This window comes from Protopterus annectens, chromosome 6.part0 (genome assembly GCF_019279795.1).
Source record: "Protopterus annectens isolate FY-2018-M chromosome 6.part0, PAN1.0, whole genome shotgun sequence".
Classification (NCBI taxonomy): Eukaryota; Metazoa; Chordata; order Ceratodontiformes; family Protopteridae; genus Protopterus; species Protopterus annectens.
Genome location: NC_056737.1, coordinates 703,087,837 through 703,105,686, shown reverse-complemented (window position 1 = coordinate 703,105,686; position 17,850 = coordinate 703,087,837). Strand labels below are relative to the sequence as shown.

General features: G+C 35.5%; 1 protein-coding gene across 1 annotated transcript in view; it reads left to right on the top strand.

Moving 5' to 3' along the window:
* The window catches only part of SYNE2 (spectrin repeat containing nuclear envelope protein 2), a 3,814,665-nt gene that overhangs the window by 3,720,874 nt on the left and 75,941 nt on the right, over positions 1–17,850 (top strand). Inside the window, exon 131 of the mRNA XM_044073561.1 lies at positions 14,700–14,900. Within this exon, the coding sequence (XP_043929496.1) occupies positions 14,700–14,900 (201 nt within the window). The remainder of the gene's footprint in view (positions 1–14,699; positions 14,901–17,850) is intronic.

Genomic DNA, 17,850 nt, shown 5'->3' with positions numbered 1-17,850 from the left:
AACCTATGATATGGTAGGCACTTTTCCCTGCAAGAAGTGTAATATGTGTAAATTTATAAATCACATTCAGAACTATAGACATCCAAAGGGCTACTTTGAGTTTAAACCAAAGATATATGCTGACTGCAATAGCAGTAATTTAATATATATGGCGAATTGCACCTTCTGTGACGCCTTTTATATTGGACAGACTAAAAGGAGAATGAAGGAGCGTATTTATAACCACAGCTATGATATACGCAAGAGAGTTGAGATTAATGCTTTAGCGAAGCATGTTATTAATAATCCTACCCATGAGTTTAAATTTAGAGTGCTTCAATTAGTGGAGACCAACAAAAGATTAGGAGATAATGTAAACCGACTATTAGAGACTGAGCTGAACTGGATTTTTAAAACAGGAGCTCATAAAGAACCAGGACTGAATAACTCTGTTTCTTTGAGACCTATACTTGAAAGAAGGTAGTGGCTGGCAATTAGATCTTGAAAATGAGAAATAGTTTGAAAATTAACTGGTGGGTTTAATAAATGAATGCAATGGACTGTATAATTGTGTGCCATGGGATTTTAATACAGTTATAGGTTTACACTGTTCATTTATAGCCACAGTTTTAATCATAGTGTTTATATTTACAGTTATATTATTATTAATATACACTATAATACACTAGTTATAATTCATTTTGACTTAGAATTACTATTAATTTATAATTCTAATAGTAAGAAACGTCAGGTTCTTATGTATATTAATCACTTTGCAGTTAGGTATCATGAGTTTAAATACTTGTGAGTCAATTTAGTTTAGTAGTAAAATTGAGATATTTCATCATCGTTCTTTACATTTCATATTCATTCATCTTCAATAGGATTTAATTTCTCATTTTTTCTTACTGTAGTTAGTTTATACATCAAGAATACATGCGACATAAGTTTTGAGTATAGTTGGGAACACCGTATATTTTATGAAGTGCTACGTAAGTAGCCAGTTTTTATACATATAATGAATGTGATATAAGCCTGAATATATTTAGGAACACTTAATATTTTATTAAGGGTTACGTATATACATTTGAGATACCTTCATCACGACGCATATCTTGAATTAATGCCGCATGACGGCTAGTGTCATGTGACGGCTTGAAGCGCGTCACAGGCAAACAGCGAGTTAGCGTTTTAATGCTGTGAAGAAGGTTTAGAATAAGTTTTCATACACTATGCAATCTAAATATACTATGCATTAGGAATCAAGTATTAATTTACTAATACAGCCACTTCTTGTGTAAATAATTTTCAGCAAAATGAGGCGAGAAGCATGGTTTATCCAGTATGCTGTAACTAGGATACTGAGAGGTCAACAGAATGAGGTTGGTTTTGATTATATAAGTTTTTCTAGTCATCTATGTTTGCTTTAAACATTGCGATTAGGTAAAATCTTTTGAGAGAGAACGATGTTCTGTTGTGAAAAGTTGGAATGATGTTTCATTTGTGCAATTTACATTTTTACCTGCTTTTGAGTCGTCTTTGGCGTTTGTTTTGCAGTCATTCATGAGATTAGCTACTAGCTTATGCTAGATGGATCTGAAATGTTTTAAACTAAGTTTTATGAAAGTTTTTTATTATATGAATGTATCATACATTTAAGAATGTTTTTAATGATTCTTGTATATACATAAGAAATGAGCGCTAGACCTGATGCTGGTCTTTTGAAAGAGAGTGAATAATAATACTACTTTAAGATTCACAACAGTAAAGGAGACTAGATTGGTTACGAATATTGGAATGCCTAATTAATTGTTTAATCACCAATCTAACCAGAGGGTGTGACAGGTGAATTTTTGTATAAAAGGAAGTTGAGCATTCTGTTTAATTGGTCTGATGAAGCATGCGTTGTGCATGTGAAAGCGCTTATCCGTTCCTTGTTTTTAAGTGAATAAAGAAGTTTTTACGAATTATTTACGGCTTATTCTCGTGGTGTATCCTGACAGTTTTTGCTACTACAAGTATTTGTGTGTGTTTTGCTGCAAGGATACTTTAGGAGTGAACGATATTAGTGTACTTTTTATACTTTTTATAAATGAAAACAAACCATATCGATCTATTTTCAGTTGCAAACATTATACATTGCTTACCTATATGGTCATTGTCAGTCAGACATTACAAAACTCTTCCAGTTCCTGCCTTCCTTTAAACCTCATTCCTCCTCCAAAACATTATTCTGCATGTATTGTTCTCCCAATTCACATTTTTTCTATGTAATTTGCTCCTACTCTTTTCTAAAGATCTCATTTCAAGTTGTTTTATCTGTTATTATATTCACTTCTACTACATTTGGTTTACACTTTGATTTCCATTTTTTAGTAATTAACAGCCACCAGAATTAAACTCAACAAGGCCTTACTTATGTCTAGGCAATTCCGATTCTGTATCATAGCTCAAAAAATCATTTCCTTATTTACACCAACTTGCTTACCCAGTACTTCTATTAAAGTAGTCTGCATAGACTTTTTTAAAGTCTGCCAGTTCATTACACACCCAAAGTATATTCCCAATTATATCTTTCTTCCCCATCACACCTCCAGCATTTGGAAACTACCTGATTAAAAATTCTTTGGAGTGTGCTTAGAGTATAAAAATACCTATGCAAACTCTTCCAAGGAAATATCCTATATCTTCTAAACTTTGTTGCATATTTGGGAGACGTATATATCCCTATTGTTTCTTTGTGAATAGCCCATCTAATCTCTCTCTTCTCAATCCTTAATAACCTTTATCTGTTTCTTGCAATTGTCATGCAATGTTTTATGTGCCCTATTAATTATCCTTTTTTAACACCAGCTTCTGTTCTTAGTTCTCCTAAAATATCTACCAGCACTGGACTTTCACTTAGGATTCTCTTTTCCCTTTGCCTATACTCTGATATCAGTCCTTGACAGGGAAGGCAGTCTCTAGCCCATACCTCTCAACTGTACAGATTTTTGCCTCATATTTTTGGTCTGTTCTCATAAAAACTGTGTTTTTTTTTTTTTTGACAAATCACTGCTTAAGGATTAAAGTTAATAAATTACAATCATTTGAGTTTCAGACTTCATATCCATCAGACAAATGTATGGTAACACAAATCCTGTTATTTTAGCAGCTTTCTAAGTTTATAAGAGCAATATTTAAAATGTGTCCCCATTTTTGGGTCTTTGTCCCCCCATTTTGTCAGGCTTTGTCCAGATTTATTGCAGCAAGAGGTTGAAAGGTATGCTATAGCCTGCAGCCCAAGTGTATTCCTGGCTTCTTCTCATTCTGTTACCTTTTCCTTTCTAATTATTTGCTCCCATTACCTTGCTTTCTTTGCAAGTTCTCTCCAGTAAATTCCATCTCCATCTTGCCTGTTTTTTCTGTACCCCTAATTATTGTCCTCCCTACTGGCTGAATCTCTTTTCTCCATCTCCATGTTGGCTTAGTTCATAGAATACGTTCTGCTACTTTATTAGTATAATATTCTGTATGGCTATTTGTATTCATCTTAAGGATCTGCATCCAAAATCCCAGTTTCTCCTTGTTTCTTGAGCTTCCCCCCTGTTTCATTATCCTCATTTTCCACTTTGAATTATAGTTTTCTGTTTGTGCTATGTATGGGAACCTTCGAATCAGGTAATCCAAAACCACATTGTTCTATTGGAAGAATCAACTTATTCCACTTGAGTGTTGCCCTCTTCCCTCCCAGATAAAATCCGTCAACACTTTATTAATTGGTATCCACAGCTTGTCCTCTGGTTGATAAAATATTCCTTTGACCTGTGTGTAAAAACATTTTCACTGCTTGTATCTTGCTATCTAAATCCATAAAACAGAGCTTTTTTGTATTCTCTTTTGTTTAGTTTCTTCCCACATATCCTTAGCTGCCATAACATAATCCTTTTTTAACCCATACTCCTAAATACTTTATTTTGTTATGTCCCCATAAATATAGGTCTTGCTGAACCAGTTTGTGTGGGTACATAGTTTACAGCTATTGCCTTTGTTTTATTTTAATTAATGTTGTATCCCGAAAAGACTTGAAACTGTCTCAAAATATTCCACAACACAGAAATGTCCTTTTCTGGTTTTAACAGGTATAAAATAATATCACCTGCAAATAAAGCTAACTTTTCTTAACTACCATATCATTTATATCCTTGAATTTCCTGAGTCTCTTATTTTCTTTGCCAATAGTCCTAAATATAATGCAAATAACAAGGAGGAAAGATGACACCCCTGCCTTGTTCCTTTGTTCAGACAAAACTCATCAGAGAGGAACCCCCCCACACTTCAATATTTGCCTCCAATCTCTCATATATCCTCTTAGTCAACCTTATAATTTTATCAGGGAATGCAAATGCTTCCATTACCCTACTCATAAATTCTCAAATTCTGTCAAATGCTTTCCTTGAATCAAAACCCAACAACAACAGTGGTCTTTTCTTGCATTCTGCTTCCCTCTGGATCATCATTGCTGTATTTTTGTTGTATCTTTCGGCTTTTCCCGGTTAGGGGTCGCCCCAGCAGAACTCCGGTCCGCTAATGATTGGCAGTAGATTTTTACGTACTGAGTTGCCAGCCCTGACACACAACCTTCAACAAAGGTACGCCCATTCACACATCTCCACACAGAAGACGCTTTAGCTGAGAATTGAACAGGACGTCTTACTGTGAGGTGACAACGCTACCGCAGCACTATCATCATTGCTGTATTAATGTCAAATGTTTGCCTTCCCTCCACAAAACCATATCTGTCAATTTTGGCATCACTTATGCCATTCTTTTAGCCATGTAGACATAAACACTTTATAATCATAGTTTAGAAGTGGGCCTTTGTGAAGCTGGATCTGATGGGTGTTTACTGTGTTTAGATTTTAGAGCCACCACCACTTACTTCCAGGTTGTTGGTGCTTCTCTTCCTGTCCTAAGTGTTAGTAACGGAGCATCATCCACTTCTAACCTTGGCATATTTAACTCTTACATAAACATTTCCATTTGTTCTTTTTCTTGATTTCTGCCTTTTTTTTTTTTGCTTTATACAGATTTTTATAAAATTTCTGAAATATTTCTAATACTTCTACATGATTTGTGGTTATTTTCCTTGTTGTAGGCACCCTAAACTTGGCAACAACCCCTTCTATTTTCTATTGCATGAGCCATTGTGCTAAAGATTTTGTGCTCTAGTGTTATCACAAGCAGATGCTTAACAGCTAGAACTTCAGCAAAGGATAGGAGAATGGAATGCAAATCTGAAGGCACATGGGATGAAACTAAGCACAGATAAGACGGTGGTAATGGCAGCAAATTGGGGAAATCAGAAGAAGCTGAGAATAGAGAGAGAAGGGAAGATAGTGGAACAGGTAAACCGCTTCAAGTATCTGGGAGGAGTAGTTGAGGAAAAGGGTAGTCTGAATGAAGAAGTCAAAGCTAAAATCAGAGGAGCTGCAGCCAGAGTATCAGGTGTAGTCTATGGTACAAGAATGCCAAAGAAGCTGAAAAGTAAGGTGTACAAAACAATGGTGCAACCAGTACTACTGCATGGTACAGAAACCTGGACAGTAAAGGCAGAACAGTTGAAGAAGCTAGAGGTGATGGAAATGAAGTGCCTGAGAAAGGTGATAGGATGCACACTGTTGGACAGACGAAGAAATGAGGACATAAGTGCAGAAGCCAAAGTAGCTCCAATTGCAGAAAAGATCAAAGAGAACAGATTACAGTGGTTTGGGCATATGTGTAGAAAAACAAAAGACAATCTTGTGAGGAAGATTTGGGACAGACCGGAAGAAGGTAAGAGGAAGCGAGGATGTCCAGCAAAGAGGTGGATGGATTGTGTGAACAAAGATCTGCGACAGTCAGACATGAGTGTTGAAGAAGGCAGAAGTGTGGCACTGAATCGAGAGAGTTGGCGACAGTTATGATACCCTGAACCCATGTAGAAAAAAATGGGAAAATGGGGGCTGATGATGATTGCTTAACAGCAATCTTTCAAAACTCATGCATATTATCAAGATAGTACTTTATTTTCTCTTTCGCACTCTGCAATTGTACCTCCTTTTATTCTGTGAAATTCCCCCCATTCTGCAATACTTTAACCTTTGTCAGTCCCTACAAATAATTCTTATTACTTCTTAACCATATCTCTTTTTTATTTCAACCCTGTTTTAAACTCCACTTTAGCTTTAATCCACTCCCTAGCTATATTTTAGGAATAAAATTCTATTTTGTCTAATAACCCCTTAATAATTTTCACTACCCATTACTTAAATTCCTCTTTTTTAACAGGTAGGTAGGGAAGCACCGGTGTTTCATTTTTTATTTCATTACCCTGCATTTTTATTTTAGCTCTTATTGGCACTTGATCCAAAATAGTTATTGGATATGTATCAAAACATTCAATTAAATGCACATGTTGCTGTGAAATATAATTTCTGTCTGGCCTAGCCCAGTTTTTGTACCTTTGGGGATGATATGTAAATTCTCGCTGAACTCCTACTATGAATTCACATCTTCCATACCAAATATTTTCATACATTTATTCAAAAATCTACCCTCTTTTGTTATATTTTCACTTCTCAACCCTCCAGATACATCCTTACTGTTACAAATCAAATCCTAGTCCCCACCTATAAGCAATATTGCCTGCTGAAAGCTGATTATTTCTTCCAGAATTTTCTTAAACTCTATTGTAGCAGTTTTAGGTGGAATATAAATTCATGCCAGTGCAATCATCCTCCCTTGCCAGTAGCTCCTTAGTACTACAAATCTACCATTATTATCTTTTTCCCCTCTTCTATAACAGCTCCTTTCACAATTAATATAAGTACTCCCCTTTTTCTTTGTCCCAGATATTCTGCTGAGTAACCATTCAGAAATCCTTTCTTTGTCAAATTGACATGCTCATTTCTTTGCAAACATATCTCCTGTAGCATAGCTATTTGCATTTTTAATGTTGTTCAGTACTCTTTCTTTTTTGTATATATCTGTGAAACCATTCACATTTAAAGGTAATATGGAAAGTGTCATTGTGATAAGAAGTTATTCCCACTTATGTTTAGCAGCTTTTTTCAAATGTCTGGTTTCAGCTTTTGTGTTACATGCATGCACTAATGTTTGACGAGTTGATATTTTATGTAGTTGTTTCATGTCCTATCCATTGGAATCTGTGTCACATCTTACAAAACTTTTTGTTTTAAGGAAAACCCTTAAACAAAAGAAGAAACACACCACCAGAACTCCCCCAAAACCTATTAATTTAAGACAAATGTGCAGTACTATGTACATATTCATACAGTGAAGTTTAACCCTCCAAAGAGGAACAATTGTTCCACATTGACAGACACACTCATAGGCTTGAATTAAACTGTTATGAAGGTTATCCATACCAAGCAGCATGGTTACAGCCTGTGCTTCTACTTACACCAAGTGTTGTCTGTTTTGTCTTATCTGTATTGCTTTCCCAGATGTAGAAAACAACTTGAATGCTTTCAGAAAACATTACATCCTAGCTATTGAAAGAACATATTCTGCTTTTATTGCCCCCTTATCAGATTGTCTCCATAGAAACATGAGAACCAGATGCACAGCTGCTTTCCGTTACAAATATTGCATTTTTCATTATATCTAGTGTTCTTTTATTTATTTTCTTCCCCTTATACTTTTGTATAAGTCAAGGTAAGGGCCTTAGTCCAGTCATTCCCCTATGCAAAGGTAAGAAAAAGAACATATCATTTTTTTCTTATATAATGCTCTATTGTCCAGGCTTTCTTCTCTTTTTACATGGCAGTGCATACATTTCGTAAAACCGAACAAGAAGAAAAAAGAAAGAAGGAAAAAGGGGGCACCTGTTTACTTTAATAGCGCAGTTACATGCAAAAACAACAGAAAAGGCTTTATAGCAGTATATGTCATGTCTTATAGAAATACTGTTAAGAACAACATTTTGTTTTATTTGGTTATCTCTTTCCTTCCTCTTTCCATCTCCTAAGTCTTCTTCCAAATATTAATGACTTGAAGTAGGGCATATGCTTTGGAGTCCCCTATAAGTTTAACAAAGTAAAAAAAGTCCAATTATTTCCAGCTTTTCTTGTTCTGTCATACTTCACAAATATAATTAGTGCTCTTAAATCCCACATTTATTCATCATTTTCTGAGTTGCCATTTTTCTTCCTGTTAGTCTCCATTTCCCAAATCCATTCACTAGTTCATTTCCAACCTACAGTGATTTTTCTAGTCAACTCTTGTGCTTTTTCATGTATTTTCTTTTGAAGCATTGGGAAAAGTTTCAGTGGCATAGTCTCTCTCTATGGGCTTTAATATCAGAAGAATAAGAAGCACAATCCCGTTTTACTTGGTAGCTCTCTTTTTGTTGGACAAACGTTTATATTTCCTGCTTGGCATTCTCTGCATCAAAAAACATATTTAACTCTCCAGGAAAAATATGCTGAAAGTAACTGGAAACAGCAGCTTGAATCTGATACCTGTTTTTCAACATTCCTTGATTGCTGGAATAAATTTGCTCTTGTTCTCCTTGGTATCCAATGAGTAATCTTTTTCCAAAAACATTCTGCTGTCTCCCACTTTTACTATTTTTGTTCTTCTGCCACAGTTTTGTCAGAGTCAACTCTTCCTGCTAGTAGGATTGCATCTTTACTATTAAAGATCTGGACTGCTTTCTCATGGTCAGGCTTAGATCATATACTCAATGTGTCCTTTCAATTAACAACTGCTATGGAATACCAGTCCAGTTGCTTATTTATGCTTTTATAAAATTAATACAGTCTATTCCTTCCAGCTTGTCTGGCATGGCAGAAAATCTCAGTTTTTCCCTATGTGGTATTGTCCTTCAATTCTGTCATTTTTTTGAAGCATCTCTTCTTGAGCAGTCTCATACTCAGCTAGCCTTTTCTTCATTTTTTTTGCAGTTTTATCAGCTCACCTGAATGTCTAATTAAAGTTTCTTCCAGTTTTTCTAACTGTTTGTTATTTGAGTAAATGTACTTATTTAGTGTTTTGTTTATTTTAATCAGCTCTGCACACATTTGACTTATTTCTTCCTCTTGACTGCTGGAAGTCATGTATTGAACCAAAGCTAGAGACTGAGCTGTTTTTTTTTTGCTGAACAGCTGCAGAATTCTTCCCAGCTAGTGTTTTCTCCTCATTTTTTGAGATTGATTTTCTTTCAGGTTCTCTCAGGTTCTTTTTTGCTGGCATCCAGGTAGTGCACTTATTAGCCAGTTACTGAAATTTACCCAAAAAGACAAATTCACTAGCTCTCTTTTCTGAGTTTCTGCTTTCATACTGGGAGAGCTGAAATTAAGGTGTTACTCAATGTGCAGCCATTTGGAAGTCTGGTTTGGATCTGGAGTTCGTAGGTCATCTATGCTCCATAACTTTTTAGATGATACTTGGGAAGAAAAGTTCTGTAGTTTTCAAAGTCTGTTGTGGGCTACCTTGTACACTGGCAGGGAGTTAAGTCCTTAGCAACATGCTTAATGAATATTTTCTTTGCACGATTTTTTTAAAGTTATTGCTTTTATCTGATGGTGCTCCATCATCTTGATCTTGCTCAGCCATTCTCTGTTTAACAGAGGCTCACCGTGAGTGATCACTCAGTGCCTTGTATCCTGGTGTAAATACTCGCCGTGTGGTAAGGTACTTAGTGACTTGCTTGACAAATACTTTGCCGTGGCTAATTGTTGTTTTTCCGTATTGGTTTTGCCTGACTGTATACCCTACTAGGTATTTCCTTCTTCTGGCCTTTATCTTGTTCAGCTCCTGTCTGTTTAACAGAAGCTTATTGCATTATTACTGTAGGATTGAACAATAAAATCACCATAAAGCACTTCAAGAAGCCACTGAAATAGTGTATAAACCTGTTAATTACCACTTTCTGGTGGTTTTTTATTGTTCTTCGTTGTTTACCATCTTTGGTTTAGGTGTTCCTTTTTATTTATTATTGCAGAATTGCTGTCTATTCTAAATTTTTGCTCATAGTAACAAACACTTTAAGTGTTATTATGAGTTTAATGCCTGATTAAATTTCTAACTCTACTTTAAGTGTATTATGAAAGCAAATTACTACAGCTGTTTAAATAAGTAACACTAAGCTTGTCTGTTCTTTGTGCAGCATAGCTTCAGCCTTACTTGTATATTTTTTTTCTTTAAGTTGGACAGTTTATTAAAAGTCAAGGCACAGGTTGCTGTCTTCTTGATATCAAGCATTTGTACATGTTACATCAGCTGATTAAATTGCTGAACAATTGCTATGCTTTCCCTTGAAGTGTTAAGCACCTGTTATCTCTGTTTCAGTAGCTAAAATCTATAACTGGCATATATAATAACGTCAGTTACTAAATTGCTAATAGTCTATGTTTTCCCAAGTAGCTAGCAGACAACTTTGGTTGCTTTAGTAATTTAAAAGTATTATTTATTTATTTTTATTTTTATTTTTTTTATTTTACATTTGTTGACCGGGCTAGTCTAGCTGGATACATGTCCATTTTCAGTGAGGCCCGGGGAGAAAAGCTCCACATAGTAATACATATTTAATAGATACTAAAATAATAGAAGTTATACAGTATCGTTAAAAACAAATCAAAGAATTTAAGAGAATACAATAAAACTTTTTTTTTTTTTTTAGAATGGCATTCCAGTTCTGTAAGATACAGAGATAAATTTAATATATACATATATTTGTATGCAATAGGAAAGGTTGTTAATATTAGAGAGGGCGAAGAAATTAGTCAGGGTTAGTACAGGTGCATAGCCAGTGATTGTTGAGATATGGTTTTAGATGTTTTTTAAAAAGTGAAAGAGAAGTCTGAGATGTAATATCGGAAGGAAGTTTATTCCATAATTTCCCTACAGAGTTAGAGAACAAGGAGTCACCTTCTGAGTTGTTGGATTTAATAGTGTTAGTAAGCAGTTTGTTTGAGGAACGTAGATTTTTGAGGTTATTATAAGGTGTGATAAGGCTAGAGAGAATAGGAGTATTGTTAGGTTGATACATGGTCTTATGAGCTATTGTAAGCTGGTGAAATTGAAGTTGGTTAAGGAATTCAAGCCAGTTTAAATGTTTAAGATTAAGACAGTGATGGGTTCTGAAAGGAGAGCCTTTAGCAAATTTATATTTGCAAAAAGTATATTCAATGTATATCAGTTCAGGACTCATTGATTTTAAAGTTTGATATTTGAGAGCAATGGTTGATGTAGACAACCAGTCATTTTATATCTTAAAATTTATTTACTTACATACTTATCTGTTGACAACTTTGTGCTGTTTTCAACAAGTCAAACACTTAGTTTTAGGCATATTGGATTAATATTCTATAACTTATACCTGCAGATGTTTTTGTTTAAAATAAGTTCTGTTTTTGGGCTTTTCTTACACTTTCTTACTAAGGAGTCAGTTGATAGCTTGCCCCAGATGTTTCCTTTATTATCAGATAAAAGGCAGTATACAAAATGTCTTTATTTAATTAAATGTTATGAGGATATTCCAGCTAGTCTTTCTAAGAATAAAGTAGGAACAGGTCTATATTAGATGACTGAACTTCCAAAAGTTCGACCATCATATGGTTGACACCATATGATCAAACTTTTAAAAGTTCGAACATCTAATAAAAAAATAATAAACTACACAAATAACCTACCTGAACGTTTTAAGCAGGGGGCAATTCCCCTGCACCCCCATGTGGGAGGCTGTGCCACCCACACACCCTGCTCTTTAAATATACCAACTCGAGATCGTACTACAGTGCAGAAAACGGAAATCTTCCCATTCTGCGTTGTACGAAGATCTCTGTTACATTTGAACTTTCCAAAGTCCGATCATATGGTGTCAACCATATGACAGTCAAACTTTGGAAGTTCAATTATCTAATATAAACCCAGTAGGAACACATGTGGATTTGATTTCACTGGCTAGGAGGTCTCCAGAACTGCTGTCTGGTGATTATCCTGCAATACCTCCAGTTCAAGGATACCCATTACTGAACTTGGATGTGGGGAAATCACTTATCCTGCCACAGCCGATATTACCCAGGCTTTGAACAATAGTGTGGTGAATGTTCACATTATCCAGTTTAAAGAAGTACTACCCCAACAAGATACAAGATTTCCCAACCTACCACCATTACAGTCAACATTTCAATCTGATGACCTTGTCCCTGTTAATGTTCCCCTTTTGTCAGAAGTCTTGATTACTTAGGATTCCATTTTATTTCCATTTTGTATAGCATACATGATTTCATCCCAAGGATAAACTGGAAACAGCTCTTGTCTCACAGGATGTTTACTGCAGTATTTCAAGGTTGTAGTACTGAAGATAAATGGAAACTTTCAGGATGTTTATAGCTTATGTTAATCAGAGATTTCAGGTATTGTTTGTCATATATCCTAGGAAGCCATACCTCAGGGATGAACTGAACAAATAAAAAATACTTTTGTCAACATGACTCCCCAGTGAAAATGTTTGAACTTAAAGGAAAGCTCAAGCATCTAATTTCACTATTGCCTAGGCCAGGTGTTTAGAGGACAATCTTGGGGAAGGAATGATGTTCTTAAAATGAGCATAAAGCCCTTTCATGCAGGAAATAGATTCTAAGGTAAATGATGAAAGGAACACTTGGGACTGTTTGCTGCTAGCAAAAGTTACAACAGTATAAGGCATACACTCTTAGATGACAAAGTTATCATATCAAAGGACAGGCGTAAGTTTGGAGAAAGGGCTTTATGCTTTTTTTTAAGAACCTCATTCCTTCCCCAAGATTGTCCTCTAAACACCTGGCCTAGGCAATAGTGAAATTAGATGCTTGAGCCTTCCTTTAAGTTCAAACATTTTCACTGGGGAGTCATGTTGACAAAAGCATTTTTTTTATCAAAGACAAATACAACCTTAACCATGCAGGAAATAGAGTATTTGCTTCAAGAGCTACCAAATGAGTTAATATGTTTTAGTACAACAACCTATAATGCTGATAGCAAAAATAGTCGTTTAAATGATTTAATACAAAGAGTAATTCCACTAAAGTCTGTGAAGTGAAGAGTTGCGGACATATTAATCATATCAGAAATTTGGTGTAGTCAAGATCACCCTCCTCTCCAGTTATCGGTCTATGTTTATAAAATTTCAGGATGATGCAGTTAATTGGAGGAGCTTCTATTAATGTAAATGAAAGTATTAACCCAGTGTTCTGTTCAACTATGAACATTGTGAAGTCATTGGTGTTTCTATTTCTGAAGGCAAGAGTTTTCATAAAATGTAGGTGTTTTATAGTAGTCCAAATCTCACACACAAAGGCTTTGTTGAATTTATGAATACTTTCTGTTAAGCTAGAAAGAGGAATATTCATATTTTAATGGGCACCTTAAAACCTATTTGTTCAGTTCATCCCTGAGGTATGGTTTCCTAGGGTATATGACAAACAATACCTGAAATCTCTGCTTAACATAAGCTATAATCAAATGTTACCTGCCCTACCAATGGTTTTGCATTCTGAGTTTGTTTTTACTTATTCAGATCGAATTGCTTCAGACTGTTTGGCTGTTAACATCTCTTGGTAATTCAGGGAATGGGGGCATTCATACTAATTCATTTATTGCAATTCTTACCTATAAACAAGACCAATACAGAAACTCAAGCAAACTGCAGCCAAGTTTCACATCCGCTCCAGCAACAGTTTCTTTCCCAGTGAGCACTCCCAAGAACTGTGGTTAACTCTTAGTGGGAAAATTAGTATCATAAGTACAAATGCTCTTAGAGTTCTATTAAAAGGTGTAGCAGAAGCAATCCATTGTGTTGAAACAATTCTGTTTATAAAAATACCATATGAAGAAATGTTTATGAAGGTTGTTCAAAGTCTGTATGCTTGAAGGTAAAACTTAACCAGGCGTCAAAAAATGTTAATTAAAGCTGTTCATCTTTGTAATTCAAGTTTTTTATGTCTTAATTTGCAAGAATGAACAGTTAGAAATTGCAGAAAAAAAACCTGGAATATATTTTTACATCCAAACTATGTAGGACTGTTCTTCACAAAACTGATTTCTGTCATGGAGCATGCACCTAAACACACACAACACACACACACACACACACACACACACATGTGCGCGCACTGCATAGGGACAAGGCTACCAAGGAAAACAGTGCATGTGTTGATATTAATCTTAGCATATACACACCCAGCTGGATCAGAACTTTGTATGTCCAAGAGATGTGAATGGCTGAAGAGTGAATTAAGTGCCAAATTTGGCCTTTAACACACAAATGTTTAACAGTAAAGTATAACAATCATTTACACCTCACTGCACGTGTACTGTAGAAACCATAATGTAATACCTTCCGTGCAATAGGGTTGTTTTCAGAAATTGGGTTTATTCCAAACTACTGCTGTATGTATATACACACACACAGACATCTGTGTGAACAATATGTATGTATAGATATGTTGCTGTTTTAATGAAATAATATTTTTGTTCCTAGAAGCTTTACCATGTAATTAGTGATATTGTTAAATTTTCAAAAAAATATCATTTTATTTATTTACATATCTTTTAGTGTTTATCTCCGCCACTCTTTAATAGCCATTAACAGTTAAAACTGTATATTTACTGCTGTGTATTTCATACTTACTAACATAATTATCAGATTCTGTAGACTCATTCAAATTTCCTGCTTTCTACTTGTTTTTCAGGAGAGACAAAAATCGTTTGAAAACTACAGGTCTTTGGTGTTGTCCGTTAATCAGAGTAGCAAAGATTTTCAACAGACTGATAGTGCAGACTCCAGGGACCTTCAACAGAGGCTTCATCAAATGAACTTCTCCTGGGAGAAGGCTTGTGACTCACTGGCTGCAAGGAAAATGAGTTTGCAGGATGCTCTTCTGCATAGTCAAGTAGGCTATTTCATTAACAGTTCTTTTGTTTATCTTAAGATAAGTATTTTTAGATCAATGAGTTATTAGTGTGTGTGTGTGTATGTATGTGTATAAATATATATATATATATATATATATATATATATATATATATATATATATATATATATATATATTTTTTTTTTTAATAGTATCCCTAGATTAAATATTATCAGTTTATATGTAAAGTCTGTTCTAGCATTGGTCATTTCTGTGAGTACAAAGATAAATATGCAAAGAAGTGAACTAGATTACATTTTTCATACAGGAATGCCATTTAACAACAGACAGGTACTTTATTTTATCTAATTTTCAAACGCAATACCACAGTGCGTGCATGAATTAACTTGTTGCAGATTCTCCATTGTAGATGCCAACCTAGTCTTTTATTATATTGACAAGAGGGTTGAGGTGATCCAAAGAGAAAAATGTTTTTATTCAGGGCACCAGCAGCATTAGAATAAACTTATGACTGAAAACTTCTTCTCATGGTGCTGCCTGGATCTATTAAGTCTTCCTGAATCTCAGAGTTGTAGTCCAGACATTTCTGGGAAGTTGTGTGAGCAGCATTGAAAATAATTTTTTTCAAGCTGCTTTCACTGGGATGCAGAATATACCGTACTCCCCATGCCAGGGTTGTAATTCTTACTTCTGTGTCTCTGAAACAGAGTAAGGATAAGATTCATCCTGGTCTGCATTGATTGTCTTGGAGTAGTAAAAATCTTCAGACTTCTGGTGGTCTTACAATTGTCAGACCCAGGCATTCGGGTTGCTAGTCATTTTTCCTTCTGGTAGTGTTGTAGAAGAACTATTGTGATAGGGCTAGCCACCCAGTGGTGTAAACATTTTCTCTAGAGGATTGTCACTGTTGAAGTGACACCCCTGACCCCATGTGGAAAAATGGGAAAAGGGGTTGTGTCTGGATGGATGGATTTTGCATACTGTCTTTTTTATTGTAAGACACTGTGCTAAATGGTTTGCCTTAAAAGTAACATTCCCACAAAACCCAAAATGGATACTGTCATTTTTTGGAAAGCAGCATAGGCTAAAACTATGGCTGTCATATATGCTATGAAAGTAGAGGAGAGTCCCAGTGACAACTAATATGTCAACCCTTTTTGTAGAGCTGTAGCAAGTCTAATTGACACTCTGGGCAGTACCTCTATTTGTTGTCCCCATTATCATATTGACAGTCATAAACTAAGTCCTCAGAGTTGAGAGTCAGAATGTTTTCAGTCTAAAGTAAGATATGTTATGTAGATACGTGATAGCAGTTTGCTAAAGTTATGGCAAAAACCTTTATTAAAAATATAACAAAGACCCATTCTGTAGATGAGGAGGACAAAAAAAGGAAAAGATTCTTCTTTGAAACTGTGGAAAACCACTTGCTACAGATTGAACAAGTGGTTTGCTTCAGCCTAAATACCACACAGAGTCCTGAAGGGCTTCAGCCTGGAGTGCAAAGCAGTGTTGTCATTCATTTATGAGTACCAGTACTGCTCTGTTCCAGGCATGGTGCGTGGACAGACTTCAGCTGTGACCACCTGTACAGTATCGGCCTTCATTCTTGGATGTCATTTGTGCACTACAACCCGATTGGCATCTGCCAATTGTGTCCCTTGAGATCTAGCTCCCAGGGCATCTCTCCCCTTTCTCCACCTTAGCTGTGTCTTACTTTAATATTTATGTGGTAGAAGAAAGAAATTACTACTGAGTCTTGCTTTGTAAAATGGGAAACATGGGGAAAAAACTGAGCTGATAGTGCATCCATTTTGCCTGCATATTTGTTTTCCTTTTTCACTTTAGGTGGATGGTAATTAAAGCAGGCAAGAGGATAGTGGGCTGCATTTAAATATTTCTAGGGTTTAAGCATTGCTCTAAAAAAATTCTTTTGCTTCCACTGAAGGCCACCACCTGTCCTAATCCCACAGTTTTTCTTGTGCTTTTTAATTTATGTATACCAAAATAGCTTTTTCCTGTTGTGTTGAACTAAAGACATATGAATATTTCAGAAGTACAGCAAACAGTTCTTCTGTTACATAGACAAAAGCTTGGTACATTTTGAAATACCAAAACAGAATATACGAATAGACGTCATCAGGAGTGAATAATGACTTAAAATAACTTTTTTGTTAGCAAACATAAATGCATCATTAGTAGCTTGTGCCTTGGTGCTACCTTCTTGGTTAAACAGTTCAACAGTCTTTTTAAAGCCGCATTTACTGCATTATCCAATAAGAAGCTAATGCTGAAGTCAGATTAACAGGTGCATTGTAAAAGTGTGTTGGGGAGGATGTTTAGTGACAAGTGATATCGACACCAGGGAAAACAAAATACAGTACAATCTCCTGTAATTTAAGAAACTGGTACCATATGAATGAATGAATGAACGAATTAACATATAAACAAATAAAATAACTATTTTGAGTAAGGTAATAAAAATACAAGATGTTACAATAAATAATGTTGTTTTACACCACATGTCTGAACCTCTAGCCTGTGGCATAATGTCACTGTGGTCCTGTGGTCAAAGATTGTAGCAGGCCACATGGAAACCCACTCTGGAAACATAGACACCCAACAGATTATGTCCATGAGCTCATACTTGGGGAGTGAGGAGAAATTCTTAATTTCTTGGTCCACGAAGGAGGACTGAACTCCGGACAGGTGATCTTTTGTAGTTGAGACACTAGTCTCTAACATGACTGAAGACATTACTAGTACTTGTTTTGTCCAAGACTTTAGATGATTCAACTGGTGGCTATACAGTAAAATGCTATAGCTAATGGGTCCTGTGCTACATCAAAGAGATCATGTAAGGGTCAGTTCAAGGATTCCAAATCAGGATATTAAAGAGAGTTTTCTGTGTTAAAAGCTACAGAAACAGAGTCTTGTGGGTTTTGGATTACATATTTGGCATCCTTGATGA